Source organism: Sceloporus occidentalis, unplaced genomic scaffold (assembly GCF_023333645.1).
Source record: "Sceloporus occidentalis isolate IW3139 unplaced genomic scaffold, rSceOcc1.0.p SCAF_82, whole genome shotgun sequence".
Lineage (NCBI taxonomy): Eukaryota > Metazoa > Chordata > Lepidosauria > Squamata > Phrynosomatidae > Sceloporus > Sceloporus occidentalis.
The window spans coordinates 3,005,244-3,032,798 of NW_028317062.1; the positions used below are offsets into that span (position 1 = coordinate 3,005,244).

The 27,555-nt window shown below is 34.6% G+C and overlaps 1 protein-coding gene across 3 annotated transcripts in view; it reads left to right on the forward strand.

Annotated features, from left to right (window-relative positions):
* Positions 1–9,304: 9,304 nt before the first annotated feature.
* The window catches only part of LOC149285271 (uncharacterized), a 28,356-nt gene continuing 10,105 nt past the window's right edge, over positions 9,305–27,555 (forward strand). Inside the window, exons 1-29 of one of the 3 annotated variants that reach the window (XM_089495660.1) lie at positions 9,305–9,398; positions 12,119–12,331; positions 13,361–13,377; positions 13,738–13,770; positions 13,929–13,961; positions 14,051–14,104; positions 14,225–14,317; positions 15,708–15,785; positions 16,328–16,372; positions 16,469–16,522; positions 17,458–17,511; positions 17,761–17,814; positions 18,443–18,496; positions 18,594–18,647; positions 19,069–19,113; positions 19,309–19,362; positions 21,188–21,232; positions 21,515–21,568; positions 23,096–23,194; positions 23,754–23,798; positions 24,003–24,101; positions 24,257–24,310; positions 24,547–24,654; positions 25,205–25,258; positions 25,385–25,483; positions 25,991–26,044; positions 26,402–26,500; positions 26,648–26,701; positions 27,355–27,408. In XM_089495660.1, coding sequence (XP_089351786.1) covers positions 9,305–9,398; positions 12,119–12,331; positions 13,361–13,377; positions 13,738–13,770; positions 13,929–13,961; positions 14,051–14,104; positions 14,225–14,317; positions 15,708–15,785; positions 16,328–16,372; positions 16,469–16,522; positions 17,458–17,511; positions 17,761–17,814; positions 18,443–18,496; positions 18,594–18,647; positions 19,069–19,113; positions 19,309–19,362; positions 21,188–21,232; positions 21,515–21,568; positions 23,096–23,194; positions 23,754–23,798; positions 24,003–24,101; positions 24,257–24,310; positions 24,547–24,654; positions 25,205–25,258; positions 25,385–25,483; positions 25,991–26,044; positions 26,402–26,500; positions 26,648–26,701; positions 27,355–27,408 — 1,947 coding nt within the window. Of the gene's footprint in view, positions 9,399–12,118; positions 12,335–13,360; positions 13,378–13,737; positions 13,771–13,928; positions 13,962–14,050; positions 14,105–14,224; positions 14,318–15,707; positions 15,786–16,327; positions 16,373–16,468; positions 16,523–17,457; positions 17,512–17,760; positions 17,815–18,442; positions 18,497–18,593; positions 18,648–19,068; positions 19,114–19,308; positions 19,363–21,187; positions 21,233–21,514; positions 21,569–23,095; positions 23,195–23,753; positions 23,799–24,002; positions 24,102–24,256; positions 24,311–24,546; positions 24,655–25,204; positions 25,259–25,384; positions 25,484–25,990; positions 26,045–26,401; positions 26,501–26,647; positions 26,702–27,354; positions 27,409–27,555 lie in introns of all 3 variants that reach the window. The other 2 variants (XM_089495661.1, XM_089495662.1) reach the window with 2 other exon arrangements.

The window sequence follows — 27,555 nt, forward strand, 5'->3', positions numbered from 1 at the left end:
GAGAGCCTATGCTGTCGAAATACTCTTTAAAGCCTACCGTTTTCATGACGGCAGGGAATGTCATAAAGGGAATAAAGGGTTATTAGTCAATAAAATAAAACGGCTTGTGTGACAAAATCATTGATAGTAGTAAACACAATTTATGGCACTTAAAGAGGGTTTCAATTCCAGGTACGAATACTGCAACCTGACACAACAGGGGACTGCCCCTTCAATAAAGGTATATTTCTCTACTCTAAACTATATGGTATGTTGCTCTCATCCTCTCAAAACTACAGTAGTTTACTCTTGTCATGAAAAAGTAAGTGCAAACAAAAATACTCTTGCAAGCAGGCATTGGACTTTTTAAATGTATTAATTTAAATTTTTCACAAAGCCTGCCGTAAAGATCATGACCATGACACCATTCACTAAACTGTCCTCTGTCTTCCGTCTTTTACTTTCACAGGATGTGGCCAGTTAAAGCATGAAGGGGCCTTTTATAAAGAAGAAGAGCTGTGAGCCCCAAGCGGCTAGATGTTGAGTCTCTGCCCCTTGTGTACACGGAAGACACAGGACCGTCATACTACAGGCTTTAAGTCTCAAACATACAAGATATTCTAAAGGCTTCATGAATTCCTGTTGATTTTGCTTAGTTGTCCTAAGAAGGGCAGACCTTAAAAAAGGAGACCCTGACTCAATTCAGTATAAAAAACAATGAATGTCATTAAAACAATCCTTATTCACTAAATCACTGATTACGGACTACTAATCACTGAGATCACTCTTATCTTTCTAATGATTGTCAAAACATGCTTAAAGAGACAGTATATTGCTGTACACAGACTCACAAATTAAGAATTCATATTAAGGTAATTTGTAAGTACCACATAGTTTAAGGAGAAGCTGCAGCACACAGACCTTCCATGTTTGCATTTTTTCACACAACTTACTTAAGTTCCTTAAAAATCAATATGATCATTCCAGTTCACCCTATGTATTGAATGTATGATCAGTACAAGATTACGGATTACTGTTTTTTTCCCGCTTTTTTTTAAACTTTTTTGAAAGTTTCCATTATATATATAATGATTTAGAAACAAATTGAAAACAATTTAATATTTGAGAATAATACATTATATGACGAATATTGCCTATAGCAAGTCATGTGATAATCCTCTTTATTTTATTAAAGGGATCCTAAGAGATCCCAAAGGAGAGCAGAAATCAACTCTATAGAATGTTGTGTTTTTGTAACTAAAGAAATCATTCCAGAATTTTGTAAGGACCAGCAATCATAGAAAACTGTATAATGTCAATCAAAAATGTAAAGGATAAGAATGAAGATAAGGACATGGAACAATGTGATTGTCACATGGTGGGAAATGGGAAACACTATACTATATTAGTGACAAATGATGGTCAGCGGAGAGGGACAAAGGGATAGCTCACCCACCTGTGGCCTTATCAGATCATCCAATACAAAGACACACTTTAGTTCTTCATCAGCTTCAGGAACCTTTGTTAGTAGCTAAACTACAGATCACACATATATTTTTAAAACAACATGCTAACCACTATTTGACTTCTAATAACATCAAATAAATAAGAACAGAATATGTTTGTGATTGCTATATACACAGATATGATTATCATATATTATTTACCAAAATGTAACCATAGTCAAATTGATGTGCTCAGCACTTTACAGTTTACAGTATAATAAAGGGGATGTACAATAAGTGCAGTCATATAAGTACAGTAGGTACATTTTGAATTGGGGGGGGCAGTAGATATAAATACATTAGGAAATGTGGTCCAAGTCCTGAACAGTCCAAGTCTAATTAAGCCGTTGACAACCTTTTCTTGGGAAATGTGTTATTAAGGTCTCATCAATAAATTTTTCAAAACTATCAATAGAGCAAATTTGTGATAAATCTTTCCACTCTCTTTCATTTGTAACCAAACACTTTAGACCAGGGCATGGATCCTTTGTGTTTTTCTAGATCACCAAGTATTTTTGCTGTGGCTGTTTTTTCCTTCTTCAATTTAATTAAGTAGTAGTATAGAAGGTATATTTAGATATGTAGTGGTAAGGCTCTTAGGTACACAAACCAGAATACTAGCAGTTTGTTTTTTTCTCATTGCAGAAGTGATATTAGACACATCACTTTGTCCACAGTGCATAGTAAGTAAGTTTAGTTTATAATGGTTTAAAATTCTTTATCATAATTGTATCTTGGTTCCTTCAATAAGGAATGAAATGCTGAATACAATTTTAACCTGAGTGCAACTTGCAACATCCACTTTTTGATTATAGTAGCCTTATTCTGGTGGTCTTGAAGAAACTGAAACCAATGGTACAGATGTTTCCACAATGTTCAATGTCCTATAAAGCTGTTAGTAGATACCTGCCTAGATCAGATGATCAAATGTAAACAAAAAAATTATTTTCTTCATTACTTCCCCATATATAGAAAAACAAATACTAAGAGTGATGAAAGCTAGAAGCGCTTTTCTGTTAGCATGAAATTTTTTAGACATTTTTGTCTAATGCTGGCCAACTAATCTCACAATATACACTGTCAGCTGCTGGCACTTTTTAATATAAATTGTTTGCATGGTTGGGTCATGACCACCCTGGCCCAGGTTCTACCCACTCCCCACCTATTCTCTGGCCACTTTCCATCCCTTTAATGAAAAACTAGAGTAGCTCTAAATTTTGATTGAGTCCTTGTCTATGTGCACAGTCATGCCTCTAGTACAGGGGAAGCTACAGGCAGCCAACCATGAGAATGACGGGTATGACTATTCTGCTTAGAAAAGTTGCTGAATGCTATATGTCTGCAAAGCTTTCCTCTTTAATATGTCGTACATGTACCGTTAAACATGCAAAACTTCCACTGTGAACTGAGAACATGGCTCAGGTGTCGATAGGCACCAACTTGATAACCTTGCATACTTGGTTGATACTTAAATGGTTAATAGGGTTAAGCCAATGAAGACATAGAACAGGTTCAGAAAGAGAAACTAATCCAGAGAAACTGGAAATAAAGGATCTGCTAAGAGAAAGCATAAGTATTGTTATTGGTGAGGTAAAGGGTAAAGTTGCATGCCAGACTACGCGGGGTTCCTCTACAGCTGGTAGAGTTAAAATGGCCTACAACAGGAGGATATAGTCAAGCTATGATACCACAAATGTTAAAAACACAAGTATTCCACCTGTTCCACCATATGCCCTGGAGGGCCCAGTACAAGTAAGCAGGTGCCAATTATGCCAGGAGAAGACATGAGAGAAAAGCAGGTCCCAGTATACTGTACATCATTTATGAGAGAAGATAGTTCAGATTAATGGTCTTGCCTTGTTTATCTTATGCGTCACTTGCAGTCACTTGGTTGATTTTGGTCCTGCTTGGTGTTCTGTTGTATTCCCCCGAGATACAGCACAATAAAAGATAAGCAAATCTGTGAGCCTTTCCACATATACAGAGGAAGTTTCTTGTCTTGAGCTCCTCTAATCATTGAGGGTTTGTATTCTTCCTCTAAGTTTTCAAAGTGGTTTTGTCACCATGTCAACCAATGACATACTCCAATCATCAGGTCAATTCCATTGGTTGTTGTGATGGTAAAATTCATTTTGAAATTCCAGTATCATATTGTACACATTGGGGTTCATGCAAAACCCGCAAACTCTACTCTCAACTCACCCACTGAACTGTGTTGACCTTGATGACCATTGTATTACCAGCAGTTACCATACTGGGAACATCCAGTCTCCAGAACCCTGTTTTTTTGGGGGTGTGGGTGGGTGGTCAGCTTGCGACGGTGGTTATTGATACTTGTTTTTATACAAATAAAGTATATTTGTCTGGTAAAACTTGCTGTTTGACGCAAATGCAACAAATCTCTATATTAACACATCTTCCTATATTTATATTGTTTTTAAAGGCAGAACTTAAATTAAAATGTTGGTGCATAGTGCAAAATGTGGATCATTAAACTATAATAAGGTTATGAAAGAAAAAGACATCTACGATTGTCTGTAGTGGCATCATCTACACAGAGAGCAATGAAAATGTAGGACTGAGAAAGGAGTTTTGAAAACAACTGAGAAAACAAACATTAGGAATGCAGTTTGCGAGAGAGTCTACACCGGCATGTGTGAGGAAAAAGTCCCTTCAAATATTAGGACCAGGGGTCTAAAACTAAAATAGCTGGTGTTGAGAATGTAAAGGAATCATCTTCTTGTGACGTGCCTATCTTCACGTGGTTTGTGCTCCTGGAATGTATCCTCCTGCCATGTCTCAAAACTTCACGGTTTGCCTTCCAAAACAGGAAAATGAATGGCATTTTGAGTGGTTCATTGATGGCTTTCATTTATTCCATATTACAACAACAAAAAAAGTTTAGCCCTTTTTAATCGTGGTGCATATATAAGCATGATAAAAATATTGTCTTAAAAGAAACATACTGATTTGTTTTTCTTTTATGGTTCCTTAATTTACAATTCCTTTATAATTAGATTATTTTGCTTATATAATGTTGGCTTATGTGAAGTGAACCTTTACCATATTAGTTAGATTATACTATAATTGAGATCCTTACAGATATGAACAAAAAACGCCATAGTATGTGTCTATTGAAAACTTAGCTTTACACCGTTTAATACCCTACAGACACGACTCCTAGAGGCCTCCACTGAATTTTTCCACATTCATTTTAGGAGAGCAGGAAGTGTCAGCGTGAGAAGATGGTGATACGTATAAAAGTATAAAGTATAAAAGTATAAAGTGTTTATGTGGGATATATATGTATTAATCAGTTACCAGGAAGAATTCATTGATTTCTCTTGTTTTAAAGTACACCCTGGAAACTTTTTGGACCACGGGCACCGGAGCTATGCAAACTGCAGCTGATGAGCCCTTTTCTTCACCCATGTAAAATCATGTTTACCCCCTTAAAATGTTCCAACCACCTAATTTGCAGGGAATTAAAGGAAAGAGGAGAAAGTATTAATGGTTTACAAATGTAAAATTGCAGCTTCCAGGCTTTTGGACTTAATTATCATTACAGATATTTTAAAATCAGAACTGCATCATTTGTACATTTATTTCAGGTTATCTCAGCTTAAATTGGTGTTTATGATATCAGAAATATAGAAAAAATAGACTCTTGAATTTATTTGTCGTAAATATTAACAGATACTGTTTTGCTACAGTTCTATTAACGTTTTTATGCAAATTTAACAGATATTTTCATTTTGTAAGCACTTGAGGTTATGGCTTTGTTCTCATTTGACACATGTGAACTGATTACAATAAGAAAACATTTGACATTTCTGTGTTACATTCTTCTTCTAATTACAGGTTTCCATAAGGACAGTGGAAAGTGAACACTTCTGCAAGTCATTATCACAATGACATAATCATTTTGTATAGCACAATGAATATACTGTCAATAGTGGTTCTGTTATCCAGTTTCTTTAGTGGAAATACACAATATAGTTAATTGTTCTAGTAATGGTGACCCAATGCTGATATTATGATGTGGGCACTGAATGCCATATAATTGAATACAACTCTAAATTTCCATTCACTTGATTGTTCGCTACGACGAATAGGCCATTATTTTAGGCATTTGATAATGACTTAAAGGGAATTTGGAAGGAAAATAAAAATGATAAAAATGAGCGCAGCAAAAATACTGTATGAGGCATGAGCTCATTATACAATGCTGCCATTCAGCAAATGCAATTGGCTTGTAAATAAGGACTATAACTCTAGGGACATATATTAACCACAGTTGTGTGTTATATGTTACCAGTTCTCCTTATGGAACACACCAGAGCTTCAGTGCAGTTTTATTTCATATTGTAGAATAGGTGTAGAATAACTATGGTTCTGTAATGTGTGTGTGTGTGTGTGTGTGTGTGTATATATATATATATATATATAAATAGGTTTGGATTTGAAATACTAGTTGGGATGTGATGATTATGATACAGGATACCAGTATAAAACAAGTTGTCTTTATTAAAAATGTCATATTGATCTAATATTTCATATTGAGCTCACTTGATCTATTGGACAAATCCCAATATAATAAACATAATAATCAATTGTAAATCAGAGTAAATGTGCTCCAGTAATGTTGCATTATTTAATCCCCTATTTGTTGTTATTGTTATTTGACAACTCGTTGGGTATTGCAGTACAAGAGCAAGTTGAAAAATAGACATTTAAAAATTAGGCACTGGTGACAGCCCTGCCCAAAAAAGCTTGCAGTCGGATGAATGAATTGCGGTAGCACAAGCTGTGGTACAAGTATTCACTTGGCAGCCATACTGCCCCATGGAGCCTCTTGTGCTTCTCTTTGCAGAGTCTTGTAATGTCTCCTCCTTCCTTGAAGAGCTTCAGTGCCACCTTGTACCAACCAAAGCTTTGGTGGATTACAGGGGTTATTCTAAGACTATTTGATAATAAAAATACAATAAATACAAAAAAAATAAAAATACAATAAAAAAAAAACAATAAATAATAATAATAGAAAAAAGAGCTACATTATATTTAATGTTAAATATTGAGCCTTGAATCAGTTCTGCAAATCACAAATTAAAAAAATAGCTATTTTATCTATATATTACATTTACTATACAAGGTATATCGAAGTACACATATCATGCAAATACTCCAAAAAAACAAAACAGATGAAAGAGTCACTGTCATGACTGAGATGTCCCATAGTTTGAAACCTGTAGACAAAACACGAAAAAATACATATCTTTAGCAGATGATATTACTAACCAAACTTTAAATTGTACACTTTTTGCTAGTTTTGTTTTGTCTTTTTAGAGGTTAAACACATCCTTATGAAATCAATGGAAGGATTTTCAATTACATAAAAAGTGTTACAAAACTGAAAAGCATTTTGGAGGCCAAGGAAAATCTTATAACAGTGGCATCCAGCCCATGGGCTTCTAGGTGAAAAGGTTGCCTTGTTGTATGATCTCCATCGTGGATTCCACAGCAGAAGTCTTACTCTATCTCTTCTAATAGACATACATGTTGAGTTTAAATCATTTACTTGAAACTCTGCATTTTCTCAACTTTTTTCTTACCTTTCTAGAAATTATACGATAATAAAGCCTACTTTCAAATGTAAAAAATATTTTGTGCAAATTTTGTGCAAAATACCTCAAAATCCACTAATCCAGTAAAGTTGGTAGAGCATTGGTTATCCTTACCTTCTAAAGAAGAGATGGCAGTGATTGGCTGGATGTTTTAAAGTGTAATTGGTTTAAACCAACCCCACCCTTAGATTGCTTTCCACCAATCAAATATGTAAAGGAAATACATTCCTATTGGTTTTTTACCTTTGCTTTGCTTATTCCAGATTATGTTAATTTCCATTTTGGCACATTTAGGCTCCTCCCATGAAATCTGGAAGATATTTTTTCAACTAATAACCTAATTTATTATATCTTTAACCACTGACAGAAATATGCAATAAAACCAATATATATACATATATATTTAACTTGGTTCCAAAATAAGGAATAGTTCACACTTTACTTGATATGCAACAATATTTTGGAATAGAATTGCAGATCATAAAAAACAAAGATTACAGTTTACAGGAAAGAAACAGTTCTTACAATAATAACGTTTAAAATGTATACGAACTAATACATTCATGAATGTAACTAAATAAACAGCGAACAAATCGAGTTATGATCAGAGTAATTTTATGATTTAGTAATGTGGAATATTTAGTGATTCACCTAATATTCACCTGATTTAACTGCAAAAATGTTCACTTACATCTCTATGGAATATGGTAGCGCTATATCAATTAATAATAATTATATGGTCTAAGTATATTATTCCCAAAGTAATTTATAGTATTAAATATAATATTATTTATAATATATATAAATATTATATATAAACATACACTGGTTTAGCCTTACAGAGATGCGTTCTGCAAACTTGACACACACAGGACAAGTTCTTTGAGAGCTCTAAAATTGCAGAGGGTTATTTCTCACCCACCCTTATAACATGTAGAGCCCAAAAGGGAAAAAAAAGGCAGACAAACATAGATCCCATTCAAGAGGACCACCTGGCCAGACTGACACCAGTTTGAAAACCAATTCCTATCCTTTTCATAAACTTTGTAATAATGAGATCTTTCATGGCTGACTTAAAATATAGAACTCGTTACACAACTTCAAGAATCCACTAAAAATAAGCACCTACATTAAAATTTTATCTTTTTAATTGTGTTGCATATTAAAAAAATGGAATATAAATTTAACCCCTTTCCTGCCATAAGAATGCACAGATTGAGTTAATAATGGTGAACAAAAGTTTTTTTAAGGTTACAGGATGGAGAGAGAAAGAATGCATAGATAGAAAGATACAAAGGATATACTGAGCTAAATGTGTTTTATACCTCTAGGTGATATGTTCTAATATGTAAATACCTTACAGCAGGTTATTAAGGAAATCCCATCATCCTTAAGAAAACAGATGGCTGTAATTGTTGAATGACATTTAAGTTAGATTTGATCTCAGAAAGAAATAAAACTTGGAGAATGTGCTTTGAAAAGTTGAAATAAAATACAAAATCACACATGCTGTGCCCCAAGTCTTTTAAATGTGTTATAATCCAGGAGACACATGAGAAAGTTGGAAGCATCCACAGCCAGAAACTCACAAGAACCGTATGAACCTTGAAGACCCCTCTAGATCAGCTCTCTTATAATCTAAACTTCATCAGAGCTCCCTTGGAAAACTCTTCAGCAGATTTCACTATGTATAAGAGACCTACTTCAACATTTTTTTTTTCTCCAACTTCATACTAAATAGTGGCACTTTTTTTTCCTTGACAGAGGAATGAAAGAGTTTAGGTGATGGGTGGGGGAGGGATGAGAGTGGGAAGGAGTGATTGGGACAGTGGGAGGGAGAAGGGGATACACAGTGGTAAGAGAGAAAAAGGGACCCTACTGGAGAAGGAGGGGTCTGGTGGGATGAAGAGAGGGCAGAGAGGAGTGGAGAGGGCTCAGATTTCAGCACTGCTGGGGGCATGGGAGGACTAAGATGTGGGCATATACGTTGCCTTGAAGGCACTCAGGACTATAACTTCAGTACCTTGGCCCAGAGCAGACAGTACTAAGTTTCTGCTGGGGCCTGGTACTGGATTCTCCTTCTTTTCCTAAGAGGTCAGCTGCATGAAGAGAAGATAACTTTTGGGGATAGCCAACTTCCTTCTCCCCTCCTTTAAACTTTTTCCCACAAATATTCTGCATGTCTAACATTTAGATATGTTCAGCTTTGTGGATTCAAGGACTCTAGTGCTCTTTGCAGCCACCCAAGCCATATTATTAGCTGTTGTACGATGCCAAAATGAAGATATCCGTAAGTTACATTTTTATATATATTTCTTGTAACATTTAACATGTCTCTTATTTGCAGTGGTTATTTAGAAAACTCGAAATCTGCCTGAACTGTTCACTTGCTCTTTCCTTTCAGCATTGAAAGGGTTAACCAGTTGAAGTCTTTTGTTTTTTTTCTTCCCGTTTTTTTTCTTTTTAAATAGGGGAGAGAAAATGCATGCAAAATATCAATCTGATGAGGTTACTACTATATGAAAGTGTATATAACCTTCAGAAAAGTTATTCTTGCAAGGATGCTGCATCCTTAGTAACTTAGTACTGTATACCACAAACCTGGCAGTTATAGTTACAGATTTGATATTTAAATATCTTCTCCAGTTTTATATTTTAAAATTACAGAATTGACACAATCAAATTACTTTGGGAATTTGGTATCATTAGATCAGCAACATTTAAGTTTATTTGTAAAGAAATATAATGTGTGTGTTAAAGTATCATGCCCATAATCTAATGTAGCAATCATACTATTATATGATATACAATATTAAAAGTAGCTAGAATTATGAACAGATGCATGCCTCAGCTCAGTGCCAGTATAGCACCTGAAATTGTTAAAAGTCTAAGTTATTCAACAAGGTAATACTATCCTTAGTGAAACAGCTGAAATAACAATAAAATAGACTTTTAATGACAGAGGACTGTTTTGGACATTTAAATTCCTAGGCTCCAAGTGAGAAGCTGCAATTCTGAGCCCCTGATTGATAGGAACGGGACTTAGAGGCTTCTGTGCCACTTTTAGAAATAACACAGGCATGGTGGCCAGTAGACCACAATAAAACTACCTGTTTTGGGAAATTAAAAGGCAAAAGGTTATAAGTAGGATCACTATAATTTAGAGACACAAGAAGGTTTAAAGAGCATTCCAGTGCACATCCATGTGTTCTAAAGAATGTATTAAATCAAATACCCTTTTCCTAAAAATGCATGTCTTAATTATTTGGAAATTGAATTAAATGCCTTAAAAATTGCAGTGTAGTTCATAAAGAAAATGGCATTATATAGGCGAATTTATATCACCATTGCTGCATGTTTAGATAATTTCTCTTAAATTAAAAATTAGGCTAAATTTGTTAATTTAGTTTAACGATAAAAAATGTAATTTAGCAATTGTTCTGGCAAAAAAATTGTGGAATATGTGAGAAAACACCTGGCTAGAATGCAGTCTGGGCAATTCTTCTAGACAAATGCTGGAAGCTTTATTTCTGAGCAGAAATTTTTCAACTTGCTTGGGCAGGTCCCCAATGGTATAAATTCCTCTCTGAGTCTTTTTAAGTATTCACACACTACAGATTGTAAATCTATTGAAAGAATAGTATGGAAAAGGTCTGTTTCTTTGGATTATTGCCATTTTATGTGCTGGTTTGTTCCATTCTAGAAAAAATGGCTCTAATTCTAAAGAAATCACATCTGCAAAAAAAGAGAAAAATGGGTCAAATATTCAGAGCACAATATTTGTTAAAATATTTAGAATCAATAAACTTACTTAAGTTGTATTAGAGAGCAGAGTTGTTTTATATGTGTAAATTGCAGATTTCTTGATTGGTATTAAGGTTTAGCATTAATGTAATGGTAATTTAACCATTCAATACATACTTATAATAATCAGGTGGAACTTACATAAATGTATTAATTTATAGTTAAGGCCAGCTGAAAATATAGCGTAGTATCTCTTATTTTTTTCTTTGAGATACTTATGGATAATATTTATGTAAATATCATTGAATTTAGAGTTATGGCCTGGTTTGAAGGCCTCAATTGAGCATTGTGATTGTTTATTTGCACTAGGAGGATTGGCAGCAATGGTTTCCAGATGGAGTTGAAATGCTGCCCATATTTATATAAACTGCCCCCTGACAGTGAAATGTGAATTGAGTCCTCTGTGTATTCCACAGAAAGGACCATTCATGAAGGGTCCTCTGGGCTACCCAACCCATGTTTGGGACCCAAAGGGAGCTGAGTATAAGGATAAGCACTGCTTGGTAACAATGACTACTCCTTCATAATCACTATTTTTAATCTAGTTTATAATTAATATTCTACTTTTATATCTATAGAGTTTGCACTTGTGCTACCATTTAATTAATTTTAAATATTTATACAAAAAAAATTCAGGTCTAACAATTTATACAGCACTTACTACCTGCATGAAGAAGACACATGAAAACAGATTTTCAACTCTTTACTATAAATGACCTTAGAAAATCCCACTGTTATAAGTTCACCCTAGTTCATGTTATGATATTATATTACAACTTCCTAAAGTTGCAGCCAATATATATTAGACTGACACCCTCCCCCCTACTCCCAACAGTCCATTCAATATCTTAGTATATATTCTTATATTATTTTCATCTGTTTGGCTCAACACTGCCCCCATCTGGAAATGTCTAGCATTACACAGTATTAACCAAGCCATTTGAAATCCCTGCTTTAACTATATATATTTGCTTTTTTCAACACTTTGAGCAAAAGTTGTTAAACTATATATATATATATATATATATATATATATTTATATATATATATATATAATATTATTCATTTTTATAGAAATAAATATACCAAAACATAATTTTATATGGCAATTTCATAAATTTGTTTTCTTTTTCCTATTTTATTTCTCTGCTTCATCTCTTTTGCTGCTTCTTCTTGCCTTTTTAACTCCTTTACACGTTGGTGCAGAGGACGTAGGGAGCTGCGTGCAGGATGGGCAGAGATATAATGATAAAGATGTGTGGAAACCCGAACCCTGCCAAATCTGTGTCTGTGACACAGGGAACATTCTCTGCGACGAGATAATCTGCGAAGAAAATAAAGACTGTCCAAATGCTGAGATACCTTTCGGAGAATGCTGCCCCATCTGCCCAACTGAGTCATCCTCCACCACCAGTGGTCGTAATTTATTTATTTATCCTCCATAAATAAATTACATGAGTGTACCTATGGATGTTGTTTCTCTAACAAACTGTGCATCCATAGGTTCATCGTGCAATTAAAAAGGTTACCTCTTCCATAGAACTACATACAGGAAATAGTGACAGTCAGAAAGATCTTCTTCAAATAAGAAGGACACGGGGGAAAGACCAAATTCTTGGCTGCTCTCAAGTATAGAATTACCACAATAGGCTAAATTTGTATGTGCTTATTTAGTTTTATGTTTGAAACCACGGGTTATTGGTTTCTATTGCCAAATTAAAGGATGTACAAAAAAGGCCACATGCAACATAATTTTAAATAGGAATACGTTCTCAGTTTTATTTAAATTTTATTTTATTTATGTTTTTCATTTAAAACATTATTTAATCCATTTTAGATACTTTTGTACATCAATGTCGGACATCCTCAGAAAGCTAATCTGGTGAGGGTGGTAGAAATTATAGTTTCATTGTAGCTGAAGGGAATTTAAATGATGAATTGAGGTTCCCTTTTTAATAACATATCAGCACAATGGCACTGTAATTGCAAACAGCATTTATGTTTGATTACAAGCCACTGTGGGTAACAATAAGCAGTTGCCCTGCTTCTTGCAACACAAAAACATGTTTAACACTTTTAAGCGAATCTTTGACATCTGTCTTATCTGTGTCTGTCTTGGTGGCCTCCTGTAACTAATAAAGTGCTGTCTTCTAATTAACTGCTATTAATTAGAACAAACCAGTCTTCGGATTGCTCCTTGTCATCTTGTATTTTTTTTGTACAATTATTCTTGCTAACATTTTCTCTACTTAAATGGCATTATACAGGGATACCTTGTCTCATTTTGTAGTAAAGAAAGTCACAAGTCTCTCTTGTCCTCTCTGGCTCCAAGTTAAATATGTTGTCCTTGTTGTTATGTGTCTGTGTTTTTCATCAAACCTATGTATAAATGTTTACAAAAATGATGGTTTATCAATCTAACCTTTCATTATTTTCTATTCTGCATAGGACAAAGAGGCATTAAGGTAATCATTTTTTATTTATTATTATTATGTTTAATTATCATTTTTAGTCAGTGCAAGCATGATTTAATAAAGTTGTCTTCATATTAAAAGTTTTACAGTTAACATCATGCCTTGAGCTATGTCTCAACTTGGCTGATGAACTACACACACATGGCCTGGGCCAAGAATCAATGGAACTTAATGTTCCAAGATTCACAAGGTCAAACCATGACTAGCAAAAATATAGTAGAATCAGCTCTTAAAACTGATCTGACTATCAACGTAACTGTTTCACTGTTGGCACATTTTCTTAATATGCACAAAAGTATTATAAAGCACCGCCATTGTTAATTATTTTTCTCCATTTGCTTGAATTTCTAGGGACAGAAAGGTGAACCTGGTGATATTAAAGATGTAAGTGTTCTTACTTTTATTGTGACATAATAAAATGCATGATTGTGTTAAAGTTTTTATTTCTTTAGTTGAAGTTGATCATTTGTATTATAAACAGTTAACCCATTTCTGCAGTTGACATAAATCATAGAAATTCATAGTTGCTCTTTTTTGTACAGGTTTTAGGACCAAGAGGCCCTCCCGGACCACAGGTATACAAGAGAAATATCATGTGTGTATCTTAAGTGATTCATTTTTTTATATCTCAAGCTAACTGTGCCTTATTATTGACGTGTTATAGGGACCTTCAGGTGAACAAGGACCAAGAGGCGACCGTGGAGAAAAGGGTGAAAACGTAAGCATGTAAAACATTATTTACCCCCCAAAAATTGTATGTTTGACCTCTTCTAGAGACAAAGTTACTTTGTAAGACTAGGAAATAATATGTTGTGGGTTGATCTTCTTTGCTATTTAGGGTTCTCCTGGACCACGTGGAAGAGATGGCGAACCCGGAACTCCTGGTAACCCAGGACCCCCTGGCCCACCCGGACCTCCTGGCCTTGGCGGAGTAAGTAGGATTGATTCAGACCGCTGCCCAGACTTTGCTAGAAGTCGACACCATTCACACAACAGCTTTATGTTAGATGTAGACGTTTACTCTAGATCTCTAAACTCAGCTCCAAGAGCTAAAAGGCCTTACTGTTACAAAGTAACTCACAACAGTAATTCTTTGTAATCGCACAGTTTGTTTGCATTCCTCTGACACGAAATATCTCCTGCAAGCCACTCACTGAAAAAAGATCCCTGGCTTGTGTACAAAAAGATGATTGTCCAAGCCCAGGAGCAGACACATTACTACAACATACATGAACATTTTAATAGGGAGTAGTCATATATTTCATTAATGCTCTGTTAAATTATGTTTTTTTCTCAAACACAAATATGTATGTGAAACATTAGATTGTAACTCTTCTTTTTCTAAAAGAAAGTAACAAGGGTATAAGGCCTTTCTGATCCATTACTTACTATTGTCAGAGAATAGTGGCCCTGCAATTGTATAATGAATAATCATCCATGATTTTATTGACTTACCAGTCTTTATTATTTCGATTTATTTGAATTATAGTTTTATAAGTCAATTTGTAGAATTTAAATTATCAACTTTTTATATTATAGTACAAATATTTTGACAACTGCCCTTAGCACTGGGCACCAAAAGATGGCTACACTTATCAACCAGACCTTTCCTCCCCATTCGATAGTTTTTGTTTTTTTAAAAAGCAAGTGATAAAAAATTCAGGATTTTTTCTACTTTACTTGGAAATATTAACCAATAAAAGCAGGGTGTAAACAACGGTGGCCCCTTCTGTCACCATTAGCTTTCATCTACTAACTAATAAATATATTAGAAATTAGAAAAATACCAAAGGATGCCAAGTAAGCAATGACTTTATATAAAGGCTATAACAATGGTCCTAACTCTAAGGTGCTGAATCTAAGTTTTAAACTCAAACATATGGGTTATAATAATAGATGTTTTGCCTTTTTTATAGCATTTATATCCTGAAGTGATTTAGTTACTTCTTTAATACCCCTACTTAAGAACTTCTGGAAGAATACTGCTCTAGTATATCACAATTTGTATATAATTTGTTACACAATGGACTACAATAAATAAAATTTTCTGTATACAGTCATCAAGCTGACCTGTTAACACAAGAAAAATGAATATGAAAGGCCGAATGTCCTTTACTTATAGGGAAACTAGCAAAAACACAGTGTTTGCAATAGAATAGAAACATTTGTAGCATTCAGTTTTTACCAATCTTACAAAACTTTATGTGAACCTAAAATCCTTGTGTTTTCCTTTAATTTAAGCTTAAATAAAATTCCTTAGGATGGTTGAATACCAAAAGATTTATTAACTTTTAACCAAAAACTATGTTTGCCTTTTGCAGCACTTTGCTGCTCAGATGACAGGAGGTTTCGATGAAAAATCTGGTGGTGCTCAAATGGGTGTTATGCAAGGACCAATGGTAAGTTCATAATATAATTTGCCTAAAAAGTAACTTAATCAAATAACAGTGGTGCCCCCTGGAGGACTGGAGGGTTAATATTGTTCACTCCTAGACATAAAGCCAGTCAAAACTACAACCCAAATTAATTGGCAGAGACTCTTGTTTGAATTGGGAGGATCTCAATTTGTCCAAGAAACAGAAACCAAAAAATACTCAAATATAACACTATGCAAGTAAACATAATAAAAAATGTGTGCAAAACTTGGTTGCTTTTTTAAACATGCTAAGGCAGCTACTGGTATACAGAATTCCGACAGGAAATGTCTGCGTCTTTCTTGGCACATGCTGAATGAAACTTAAATACTCCTCAATATGGCTGCCTTCCAACTTCAAGCCTCTAAGAAACAGTTGTAAATAAATAGAGAGATGTGTTAGCTACTATGAAAGCCTTATGCTTACATACTGATAGACAAATTGTAGGGCATTGATTTTCCTTTCAGTATTTTTCAGAATGTGGTTATCAAGTTTTTTTTTTAATAAAAATTTATTTTTCCTTATAGGGCCCTATGGGACCAAGAGGTCCTCCTGGACCATCTGGCTCTCCTGTAAGTATTTATCTGTCTTATGTTACCCTTTATTTTGTTTTTCTTTATTTTGTTTTGATTATTGCCTTAACATTGTTAATTTGGTTTTCATTATAGGGACCCCAAGGTTTCCAAGGAAATCCCGGTGAACCTGGTGAACCTGGTGCTGCTGTAAGTAACATTTATTTACATGAGCTGGTTACAGCATTGTTGACTACATGACTTAGCAACCCAAGAAGTGCCACAATATTCCATAGAAGACCATGCAAATGTTTCATGAGATCCCTATACTATTATCATGGTGTTTGAGACTCCTTACTCTGTGGCATCTTAAATAACCTATGCAGCACTTGAGATAATCCATCTAACTGCTCTTAGATGTCTGTAATATGGGAGACTTTAGCATAGGTTATATAACGCTAGGCCACATATTAGAATTATGGTGGCCTGAAACAAAGTTCACAAACATTGAATCTTAGATACAAAATTATTCTTTAGTAAGGTTTTATTTAACCACTTTGAGTCAAGGCCCAGCATTCATTCCTTAAGAACATCCCTTAAGATTATCAAGATTATCATAGAGTAAATTAGAAAAAAACTTTGGCCCTGTTTGTTAATTTCTAATAATAATAATAACTAGATATCATCATATCCCTTGCACTTAAACTTATACAAATAATTCATGCAATGTGCAAGAAGATTCACATTAATTTTATATAAGCAAATGATGCATGCAGAAGTGCAATTGCAAAATATTATTTCACAATTTAGTATATCTGTAGTTTACCGTTTTCCTTGGTATAGATTATCCAGATCATATGGCCAGTTGTTTCCATTTAATATTTTTATAAATAAAAATGCACATTTAAAACAAACACTAAACAGTATTTTACAAGTATTTAACAATACTGAGAGATTGTTTATACAAAGATATAACACATATCTTTTCCTAATTAGTGGCTTTGAAAGCACAAACTCAGCAATAGTTAAAGTAATAGGAGGGTAATGTAAAACTGAACTTCTTGCCTGCTAACAGTAGGGGGAGCTATTTGGAAGCTAGGGCTGTTAATTTCCCTGTCTCATTGTGTTTTCTGTTTTTATTATAGGGTCCCATGGGTCCTCGTGGTCCTCCAGGTCCTGCTGGAAAGCCTGGTGATGATGTAAGTTTATATTTGAAATTATAATAAATATATACATATACATTATAGTGTATTATTATTGTTTGCTTAGAAGCTCTTGATACACTTACATATAAAAAAGAGATAATGTTGCAAATATTTGCTTTGTAACAATTGTGTTTTTATAATATAATATATTATGGTGTTACATGGCTAACTATTAATTTAATTGCTTCTTCACATTTACAGAAGGTTTGCAGTTAAATGTTTGCTATTAATTGATTCAATTAGGGTGAAGCTGGAAAGCCTGGAAAATCTGGTGAACGTGGACCTCCCGGACCCCAGGTAAAATGAACTATGGATCTAATGTTGGAGTGTCATAGAATTGATGGAGTTCTCAATATACACAAGATACTTGATTACGCTATTCAAACTTATGCCCTATGCATTATGCACGGTGCATTGTTAAAACCCTATAGGATATGTTTACTTCACTCTATTGAATGTATTCCAATGTACAGTGTCATATTAGTCTCAAAGTAGAACAATTATGCAGCATTTTGAAGATTTGTAAAATAAATTAGTTTGATTTTAATTTTTCATACCAAATGTGGCAGATAGAGAGCACTTAACCTTTGGCTGCATCCAGTGGTAGTACATCCAGGCCTTGTGAACTGAGATTATCTCGCTCACTATAAACATGTTTAATAAATATATATTGTAGAGTTGCACCATATGAATATTTTTCCTGAAATGTATTAAAAGCAAAAGTCCAAGCAATTGTACTTTAAAATATTGCCTATATTTTGGGCAGGCACTCTCTAAGTGGGATATACTGTAGCCTTGTGTATGTATCACATACACTGTAGACCATAGGCCAATGGCAAATAACATAGACCCAGTTTAAAGGCAAAATAATATGTAATGCAGTGACTTGTCATGAAATAATATTGCTTTTCTCTTCTTCTCTTAGGGTGCTAGAGGATTCCCAGGAACCCCCGGTCTCCCCGGCGTGAAAGGACACAGAGTATGTATTAATAATTATTTGTTTCTGACACATAATATCAATTAGGTGTTCTATTTTGTATAATAACTATGTCTTTTTTTTTTTTTTTTTAATAAAGGGTTTCCCAGGTCTGGATGGAACAAAGGGAGAAGCTGGTGCTCCAGGTACCAAGGTAAGTCTTTACACAAAAGGTGGCAAACTTATTTTTATTATTATTTGATGTGGTGGGTAGAGGAAGGAAAGTGGAATGATATGGAGGGGTAGGGGGAAAAGCATGAAGCACTATTGAAATAGCAAGGCTGTTTGAAGCAGTAGAACTTGCTTCAAACGTTAGAACTTGAGGGGTCTTGCAAACTGTCTTTCCAATGGCCACATTAATATTAAAGACAGCCTTGCTTTATCCTTTATTATAACTGCTGCTCTTTCCTACAATATGTTGTTTTTAACATCACAAAAGTAGTTTTGTTCTAGACTTTCTGTGAAGCAGACTTCATTTTAAATAAAGATGTACATAAATAAAGCAGTCCCTTTCCTATCATCTGATTGAATATGGTGATATGTTCATTTTTTTACTAATTTTTCTGTACTTCTAGGGTGAAAGTGGAGCTAATGGTGAAGCTGGTGCTCCTGGTCCAATGGTAGGTAGAAGATCACTGATATATTTGGAAGCATAGTGTAGATGTTATCTTGGTTCTTGGTTTTATAAATAAATAAATTAACCATAATGTAATATGTTACATATTACATGTAGCTTTATTCTTAATCTTGTAAATATTTAAAAATAAGTATAAGGTGGTAAAGTTTTGTTAACCTAAACCCCCTTTTTTTTGTAGGGTCCCCGTGGTCTCCCCGGTGAGAGAGGCCGTCCAGGACCTTCCGGTGCTGCTGTAAGTATTGATAAATTATAAATGCTACATATTTCAAAATATATATGCTCTTAATATATATTAAGTAAACTTGACACACTAATTTTACTATACCACTTGCTGTATCCATCCTATGGATTTCTCATCAGATAAAAAATGAAGATTATGAAAAAAGAGTAGTATAGAACCACTTCATAAGCCCATGATACAGGCACTCTAATCATAATAACAAGGTATAAGAGACTACATAGGATAAGGAGCAGTCCTTGATCTGTTAAAGCAGTAGTTTGTTTTGTTAGGCTAGCTTGAGTGTTATAATGCATGCAGTGGTATCCTTGATGTTAGTTCAGTTGGAGGAAACCTGACGTGACTTGTAAAAATACAACAATCACGGTCATTAGTGTGGATTATGTTCTTTTCATGTACAGACTAGCAGATCCTTGTAGACATTAAGCACTGGAAAGCCAGGCTATTTAAGTTATCTACATAAACATCCAATTTTGGTTACATGTAACAAACTGTTATTTCTACAGTTGTTTTCATTTCTTAAACTAATTTACAGAAACATCATATAGTTATTTCAAAGGATTTGCTAAAGTAAATATGTAAAACCATTTATGACAAATTTACCTGCTTAAAACTCCTCCTTAATCCCCTGGAGCTTGCAAGTGACCCAGGCATACTTTTCTACACTCTTTTATGCACAGAAAGATGGTTTTCTGTTTGGGCTTGTCTCCAACATTCCTCTATGGCTTAGCCCTGTGTTAATCTGCCATGTGTTGGTCTAACTATCTCACCTTGTACGCTTCCCTTTTTCCCATACCAAAATGCCCACTTGCTTCCATTTTCACCCACCCGCTGATTATACTAATGCAGCTGGCATAAACTGTTAGTTGCTTTTCATTAATCTGCCAGAATGAGCACAGTAAGAATTGGCTAAGTAATTTCCTTCTGCTAAGTGGATGAATAAACCTGATTTCAGTGGCATAAAGGCTGGGACAGATTTTATTTTCTACCTCTCCTACTAATTCCTGGTAAATCTGTTTGAGAACAACATATAGATATAGTGGATAGAAGTTAGATCAGCTGCCACTGGAAAATTACATACCATAGTTAGCCCTGGAAATCAAAAATCATTTAAAATCTTATTTTTAGAATGCAAAGGACAGGGAGTTGAAGATCAACTCATCACATCACACATCACTCATCACACCAACTATCACATAATTTTAATCCCAAAATACATTTCTTTAGCAATTCTGTACTATAAATCAGAATGAGAGTTGGTAGCAAGGACAGATGAATTAGTCAACACAAAACCAATGTTGTATCATGAGTCTGGTCTGTCCAACCCACTAACATTCTGAAAACATGGAAACCACTGTCCTGAAAGACTGCCTAAAGAGCTTAGTAAGAATCCAGTTAGAGTGTAAATGCAAACCTAAAGTACAGGTCGCTTTTTCTCAGATCACTAGTGGCCATAGCTGAAAGTGCAGATATAAAAGAGACACATTATCATTTGATTACAATTACAACAATAAAGAGCCTAAATGAAGCCATATTACTACATCACTGTGAAAAAGTATTTTCCAAACAGAACTTATTCTTGGAGTCCACATTCTTCAACAGCAGGTGTTAGAGAAATGTCTGCAGTATCAGATGCCTTCCTCTGTGTGGCAGCATTGATTTATTTCACATACTGTATACTGGCTACTAATAAGTTATCAACTGTTATAAATGTATTAATTATTGAAATTAAGCGTTGTATATTTGCATATATTTCTAATATATTCCAGTCTTGCATTTTTCAAATTTTTCACATGTCCTCTTTTTTGCTTTCTTACAGGGTGCTCGTGGTAACGATGGTCTTCCCGGTCCTGCTGGTCCACCAGTAAGTGAATTACCATTTATATATAATGTATACTACTGTAGTTTATCTTTTTAAGTTTTCATTATCTAAAGTAGACATTGTGGATAATAATAAAGGTACCAAATACTAAATACTAGGTAATGCATGTTAATTATTATTATAAAAGGTGATCAAATAATTTGAATATATATATACTCATAGGACAGTATACGATCTTTAGCTGGGGAAATATACAGCATAATTAGAGGGCTGAGCTCCGCTAAATGAACAGTGAATCACAGAGAGTTTCTTTTTGTTTTACAGGGTCCCGTTGGTCCTGCTGGTGCTCCTGGTTTCCCTGGTTCCCCTGGCTCTAAGGTATGATCAAACCTGCCAAAAGCTAAAAAAACCATTTAGAATTCCTCTGTTAAATAGGCCACTTGAACACGAGCATTACCAATTTCAGAAGTAACAGAAACTGTTCTCCTTGACTCATGTTGACCCTTTTATTTTGATGTCATAACATAACATTTGTTGCAGTAGAATTAAATTTTTATTATTACCAGCCAGCTAGGACTAGTTTTCCAATCATGCACATGTACCCCTAAATTCAATCATCAAACTGTAATAAAGTAAGGTAAACCTGTATAATGATATTTTATTTTTAAACCCTATTTAATAAATAGTTCATAAAATTCTAACCTCACGCATGGAGTGGTCACAGTGGACACATAGTTTGCTTGCTCAAATGATTAAGTGAAAACAGTAGGTAACAATGGGGTTCAAGTAAAGTCCACAGAAGAGCTTGACGAGCTTCTCCAGGGTTTCAGGATGTAGCTGAATAGGAGGTCATGTTATTGTTGGTCTGTAGCTTTCATTCCCAAGGATCTAGTTTCAGCAGTTTCCATAGTAACCAGACAGCACAGGGGTCCTGTCTGGAATTTTGATAAACAAGGCCCATTGTGAATAGTAGACAAGAAAAAGGAAGCCTCAGTGCCTGTAGGTTTTATGAATAAAACAATATTTTCAAGAACCAACAGTTTCCAGAGAGATTAAAAAAAAAACAAAATGCAAGTCTCACTAAGAAAAAATATATAAAACAATATTTATATTGTTGTACAAGAGGGCAAAAATAGTCCTGCTTTTTTGACAGATACAATTTGTTTGGATCTCTTTATTGTTGCACCTGTGCAAATATTTCAATAGCATCTGGAATTTAACAATGCAGAATAAGAAACTACCATAAAATTAAGCATCACACTTACCACCAGATGGCGCTAATATGTTTTTATTGCAAGAAAAATTACCCCTCCCCAACAGGCAAGAAACTGATACATTTATAATGAAACAAAATATATATTTATGTATATATAAATTAAAGGTCTTAGATATTTAAGACCACAGACCGAACCACAGTACTGGAGTGGCTACAAGAAAAATATAAACATATGTTTTTTTTCTTTTGGCTGATTTTTTGTTTCTAATTTAAGCACAGAATACTACAATGTGAAGCTTAATAAAACATATTCTTGAGGCAGTTGTGGTCATACTAAAACCAGATTAAAACCTTCACAAATGGGCTGGGAAACCTTTATTTCACTCTACGGCCCATACTTTTGACATGAAAACTATTTTTCTATGTTTTTTGTTACTATTCTTTAAACATAATAAAAAATATTATTCATCTTGTGACCATCTAGATTTTATTTGAAAAAAAAATATTAAAAAAAAAATATAATAATACTACAAAACCTGAGATTCTATGATCCAGACCAAGTACAATCACACAGAAATATTGCTGCTTCTGGAAGAATAGCAGCTGTACAATATCTCAGATATGATAAGTTGATATAATAGTATAGTACTTACCCAGAACCATCTTTCATTTTCATCTTTTTCCATCAGGGTGAAGCTGGTCCAACTGGTGCTCGTGGTCCTGAAGGTGCTCAAGGTCCTAGAGGAGAATCTGGCACACCTGGATCTCCTGGACCTTCTGGTGCTTCTGTAAGTAGCCCTATTATCTATAAATTCGGGGTGGGGGGGTGAAAAGACACGAAAATTAAGATTATGCCAAAAGTGATCCATATAGAAAATGCAACTAATTGGGTAAATTAATGAAACCCAACATAATATACACATCAGTGTCTTTACTGGTGAAAAACCACACAAACATTGGTTCTGGTCCCCTATACAGCTGGCTAGCATGTTATCCTGACACTTTCAGGGTGACTTCTTTGTAAATTGATACATTGCCCATTGTATCGAGCTGAGATGATCCCAGGAATACAAGAGTTTTCATTACAAAAAATATATTTCCCCCTGTGTATTAAAATAATTCACAAAAAGAACAGAAAAAAATATTTGGAACATTATTATGTTGCTCAATCAAGGAGAAGTAAGTTGTATATGAATATCTAATTAGAACACATGCTAGTATCAGACCACTTAATGCTCATAGTTTCTTACCTCTATATGCAGAGAATAGCTTTTTGGCTAAAATGTATATCTGAAATAACATCATTATTTAACCAGTCTTAACCATTCTTATTTTATCTTCATTTAGGGTAATCCTGGTACTGATGGTATCCCTGGCGCTAAAGGTTCAACTGTAAGTAATATTCATGTATTTTCTTTTGTATAATATACTATGTTACATCTACTCTAATGAGGGTCCTGAACTATGTATTTATTATCACAAACTTATTCTCTTCGATAAACATAACATTTTGCATTGTAGTTATTTTAATAAATAAAGACTTTTATCTTATGTGAAATAGTTCAGTAACAATTATTTTTATCCTTCTATCCTTAGGGTGCTCCTGGTATTGCTGGTGCTCCTGGTTTCCCTGGTCCACGTGGCCCACCAGGACCACAGGGTGCTACAGGTCCTCTCGGCCCCAAAGGACAGACGGTAAGTCAGTGGTCATCAAATATCATGAAATTATTTCCTTCCTACAGGCCCTAGCTGTATAATGATGTCTTTCCATTCCTAGTTCATGTACAATGTAGCAACCTGTATTTATGAAAATCCCAAACTGAATTGTTGAACTTTTGCTTGTGTTTTAGGGTGAACCCGGTATTGCAGGTTTCAAGGGTGAACAAGGTCCCAAAGGTGAAATCGTAAGTATTATTATTATCTCAAATTATTATATATATCTTGTTGCCATTCATAATACATATATGGTTTTCACATGTTGTCCTCTACTGATTAAATAACAAAGACAATGCTACAACATATTATTATGATTCTTGAAGCATGAAACAATTTAGGACACACATTTCTGACTAGTAAAATAGGTTTTCTAACTTTTGATTATGATTGCTGATTTTTGATGTATCTTGATTTGTTGTTTTAGGGATCTGCAGGTCCTCAAGGTGCTCCTGGCCCAGCTGGTGAAGAAGGTAAAAGAGGTCCCCGAGGTGAACCTGGAGCTGCTGGTCCCCTTGGTCCACCTGGTGAAAGAGTAAGTATCTTGCCAGTCCAGCTACCAATCCATGCATGGCAAAAAGAGACCAAACAATGAGTATTGGGAAAGAAAATGGGAGCCACAAAGGGGATACAAGACAGAGAAAAGCATATAGGGGCAATATGGAACATGGGAAGCATAAAAGGCTAAGAAGGGCACAAGTTTGTATTGGGGGATACAATCAATGATAACATACTACTTAATGTGGTATTCTGGTAGGCTATAAAAATAGGCAAATGTTATTTAACAGAACATATACTTGCACATTCTATCCAGACAGTGTTCTGCATAGGATTGTAGAACGGCTTTGAAGATGGATATGTTACTAAAGCTGTGAAGCTTAGTTTAAGTACTTTAATACATTCAATCAAAATAGAAAGTAAATAGATTTGCTCCTGATATTGCTCTGGTAAAAAAAGTTGTTGTAAGCCAGTCACCTATAGGTTCATGAACCATAACAGAAAGGACAGGAAAAAAGATATCTATATTTATATGATGTTAAGAACTTGTGTGAATCTAATGTTTTGATCATATTTCCATTTTCTAGGGTGCTCCCGGAAATCGTGGATTCCCTGGTCAAGATGGTCTTGCTGGTCCTAAGGTAAAATTATTGGGTTTTTTTTATTTGTTCAAATATACAGCAATATTTAAGGAGGTATTATCATTAATAAGGTGGACATTAGTATGAGCATAATTTTACAACAGCCTTTTTTCTGTGTTTCCACAGGGAGCCCCTGGTGAACGTGGTGTTCCTGGTCTTGGTGGTCCAAAGGGTTCTAATGGTGATCCTGGACGTCCTGGTGAACCTGGTCTCCCTGGCGCTAGAGTGAGTACTCAAGAACTGGGATTGCAGTTGTAGCCTACAAAACTACATTGAATGGAGTTTCAAATAATGGTAACATGGATACATGGCACCATCTATTAGGCTCTGAACTACAATGAAGTGCCTGCAGAAAAGGCTAAACTCTGCAGTGTGGGCACTGGTTTCACCTTGCACTTTGATGTGTGTAGGCAAACCAAAACATTGATATAATCTGTGAATGGTGGATAATACTTTGGATTAAAAAAATCAGGAGTGAAAGCGTCTTTAGCCTCCTACAGCTTTGCATCGGAAACAAGTCACTTTAATCAAGATGCAAGGAAATAGTTTCTATGTAAATTCATTGTATGCTACCATTGAATTATGTGTAACATATTAAGCACCTTAACTTTGCTAAGGTGGTGGCATGAAACCTCAAACTCATCTTCTAGGGTAGTGAAAAACTTACTTACCTTCATTGATAATTACATAAAACACTTGCCATGTATTAAACTATTATTTTATATCATACAGGGTCTCACTGGCCGTCCTGGTGATGCTGGTCCTCAAGGAAAAGTTGGCGCCACTGTGAGTTGAATGTTTTTATAATTATTCTGCTTGGCTATAGTTTTAAAACAATAACAGTGGCTACTGATTTGTTTAGGAACTTTGGCTTTTAACAACTCCACATATAACACTGAATGGAGCACTCATATCTTATTTACCAAGTTAAATTTTCCATCATATTTGAAATTGCACCATTTAGTGTAAGGGGTACCAGTATTTGTCAGAAAAAGATAAAGGTCTGGAACAGAGTAGTATATCAAAACCACTATTTCACCACAGAATTTGTGCTAGACAATGAAACAGATTGTGGGAGTTGTGTAGATTAACAGTGATTTCAAAATTGCTGAGTTGCTGATGTCCAATTTTCTTTTATCATAGGGTGCTGCTGGTGAAGATGGTCGCCCTGGACCCCCTGGCCCTCAAGGAGCTCGTGGCCAGCCTGGTGTGATGGGATTCCCAGGACCTAAGGGTGCTAATGTAAGGAGATGACTTTGCTACATACATTATACAGTGAATAATGGAGACAGTACTTTGGAACTGGTTGATATAAAATTCATATTTTAAAATGATTCTTGGTGCAGTGTACACTTCTAATTTTTACATTTGTATTTATCTTTTCCATAGGGCGAAGCTGGAAAACCTGGTGAGAAAGGATTGGTCGGCGCTCCTGGTCTGAGAGTAAGTTCCTTTTGCTTTGCCATGAAACTGTTATAGGCTCAGACATTCTCTTATTTCAATCTTCCAATATTGGTCAGTCAAATCCAAAAACAACTCTAAAGAATAACACTTTTCTAATTGTGAATTGGTATTTATGTGTGTTATGCAATTGTTTAAAAGTTATACAATTATTTTTCCCAATTCTTTTCTTAACACTAATGTTAGGTATAAGTAACAATATAATAGTCAAGAGGTGATAGGAAAGTTAGAGAAGAAATCAGTAACTCCCAACCCTGTACTCACATTTACTGATACAAATCAGACCATGCTTTAAAACATATTATCTCTATAACTATTATACAGAAGAAATGATGCTAAAAGTTGTTTGTAACTTTTTAATTATCCATGGTAGTCAATGCTTGATGCCTTTGCTTACCAAATGAGCCCAGTAATAATAACTTTTATTATAACCCAATAATTCATATCACTCTGCAAAAGACCTGTGATGGCATTAACTTGTAATTAAGTAACAGGCTAAATTATTAGACAGTTACTATATAATATATAGTAACAGATTATTAAATTTACCATAATTAGGTTTCATTTAGTATTAGTTTTCTTCTTGTAGGTGCTTAAGCACACTAATAGAGTAATAATATTTTCTCTGCTTCTAGGGTCTCCCCGGAAAAGATGGTGAAACTGGTTCTCAAGGTCCTCCTGGTCCAGCTGTAAGTAGTAACATTTATATTACCTTAAGATAAACCCCTTTATGTTAAAATACAAATATATTTTATTCTTTTTGCAGACATTAGTGTTTTTTAACTATTAGCCCAATACAAATGAATAGCTTATGCAATAAAATACTGAGGCTAACT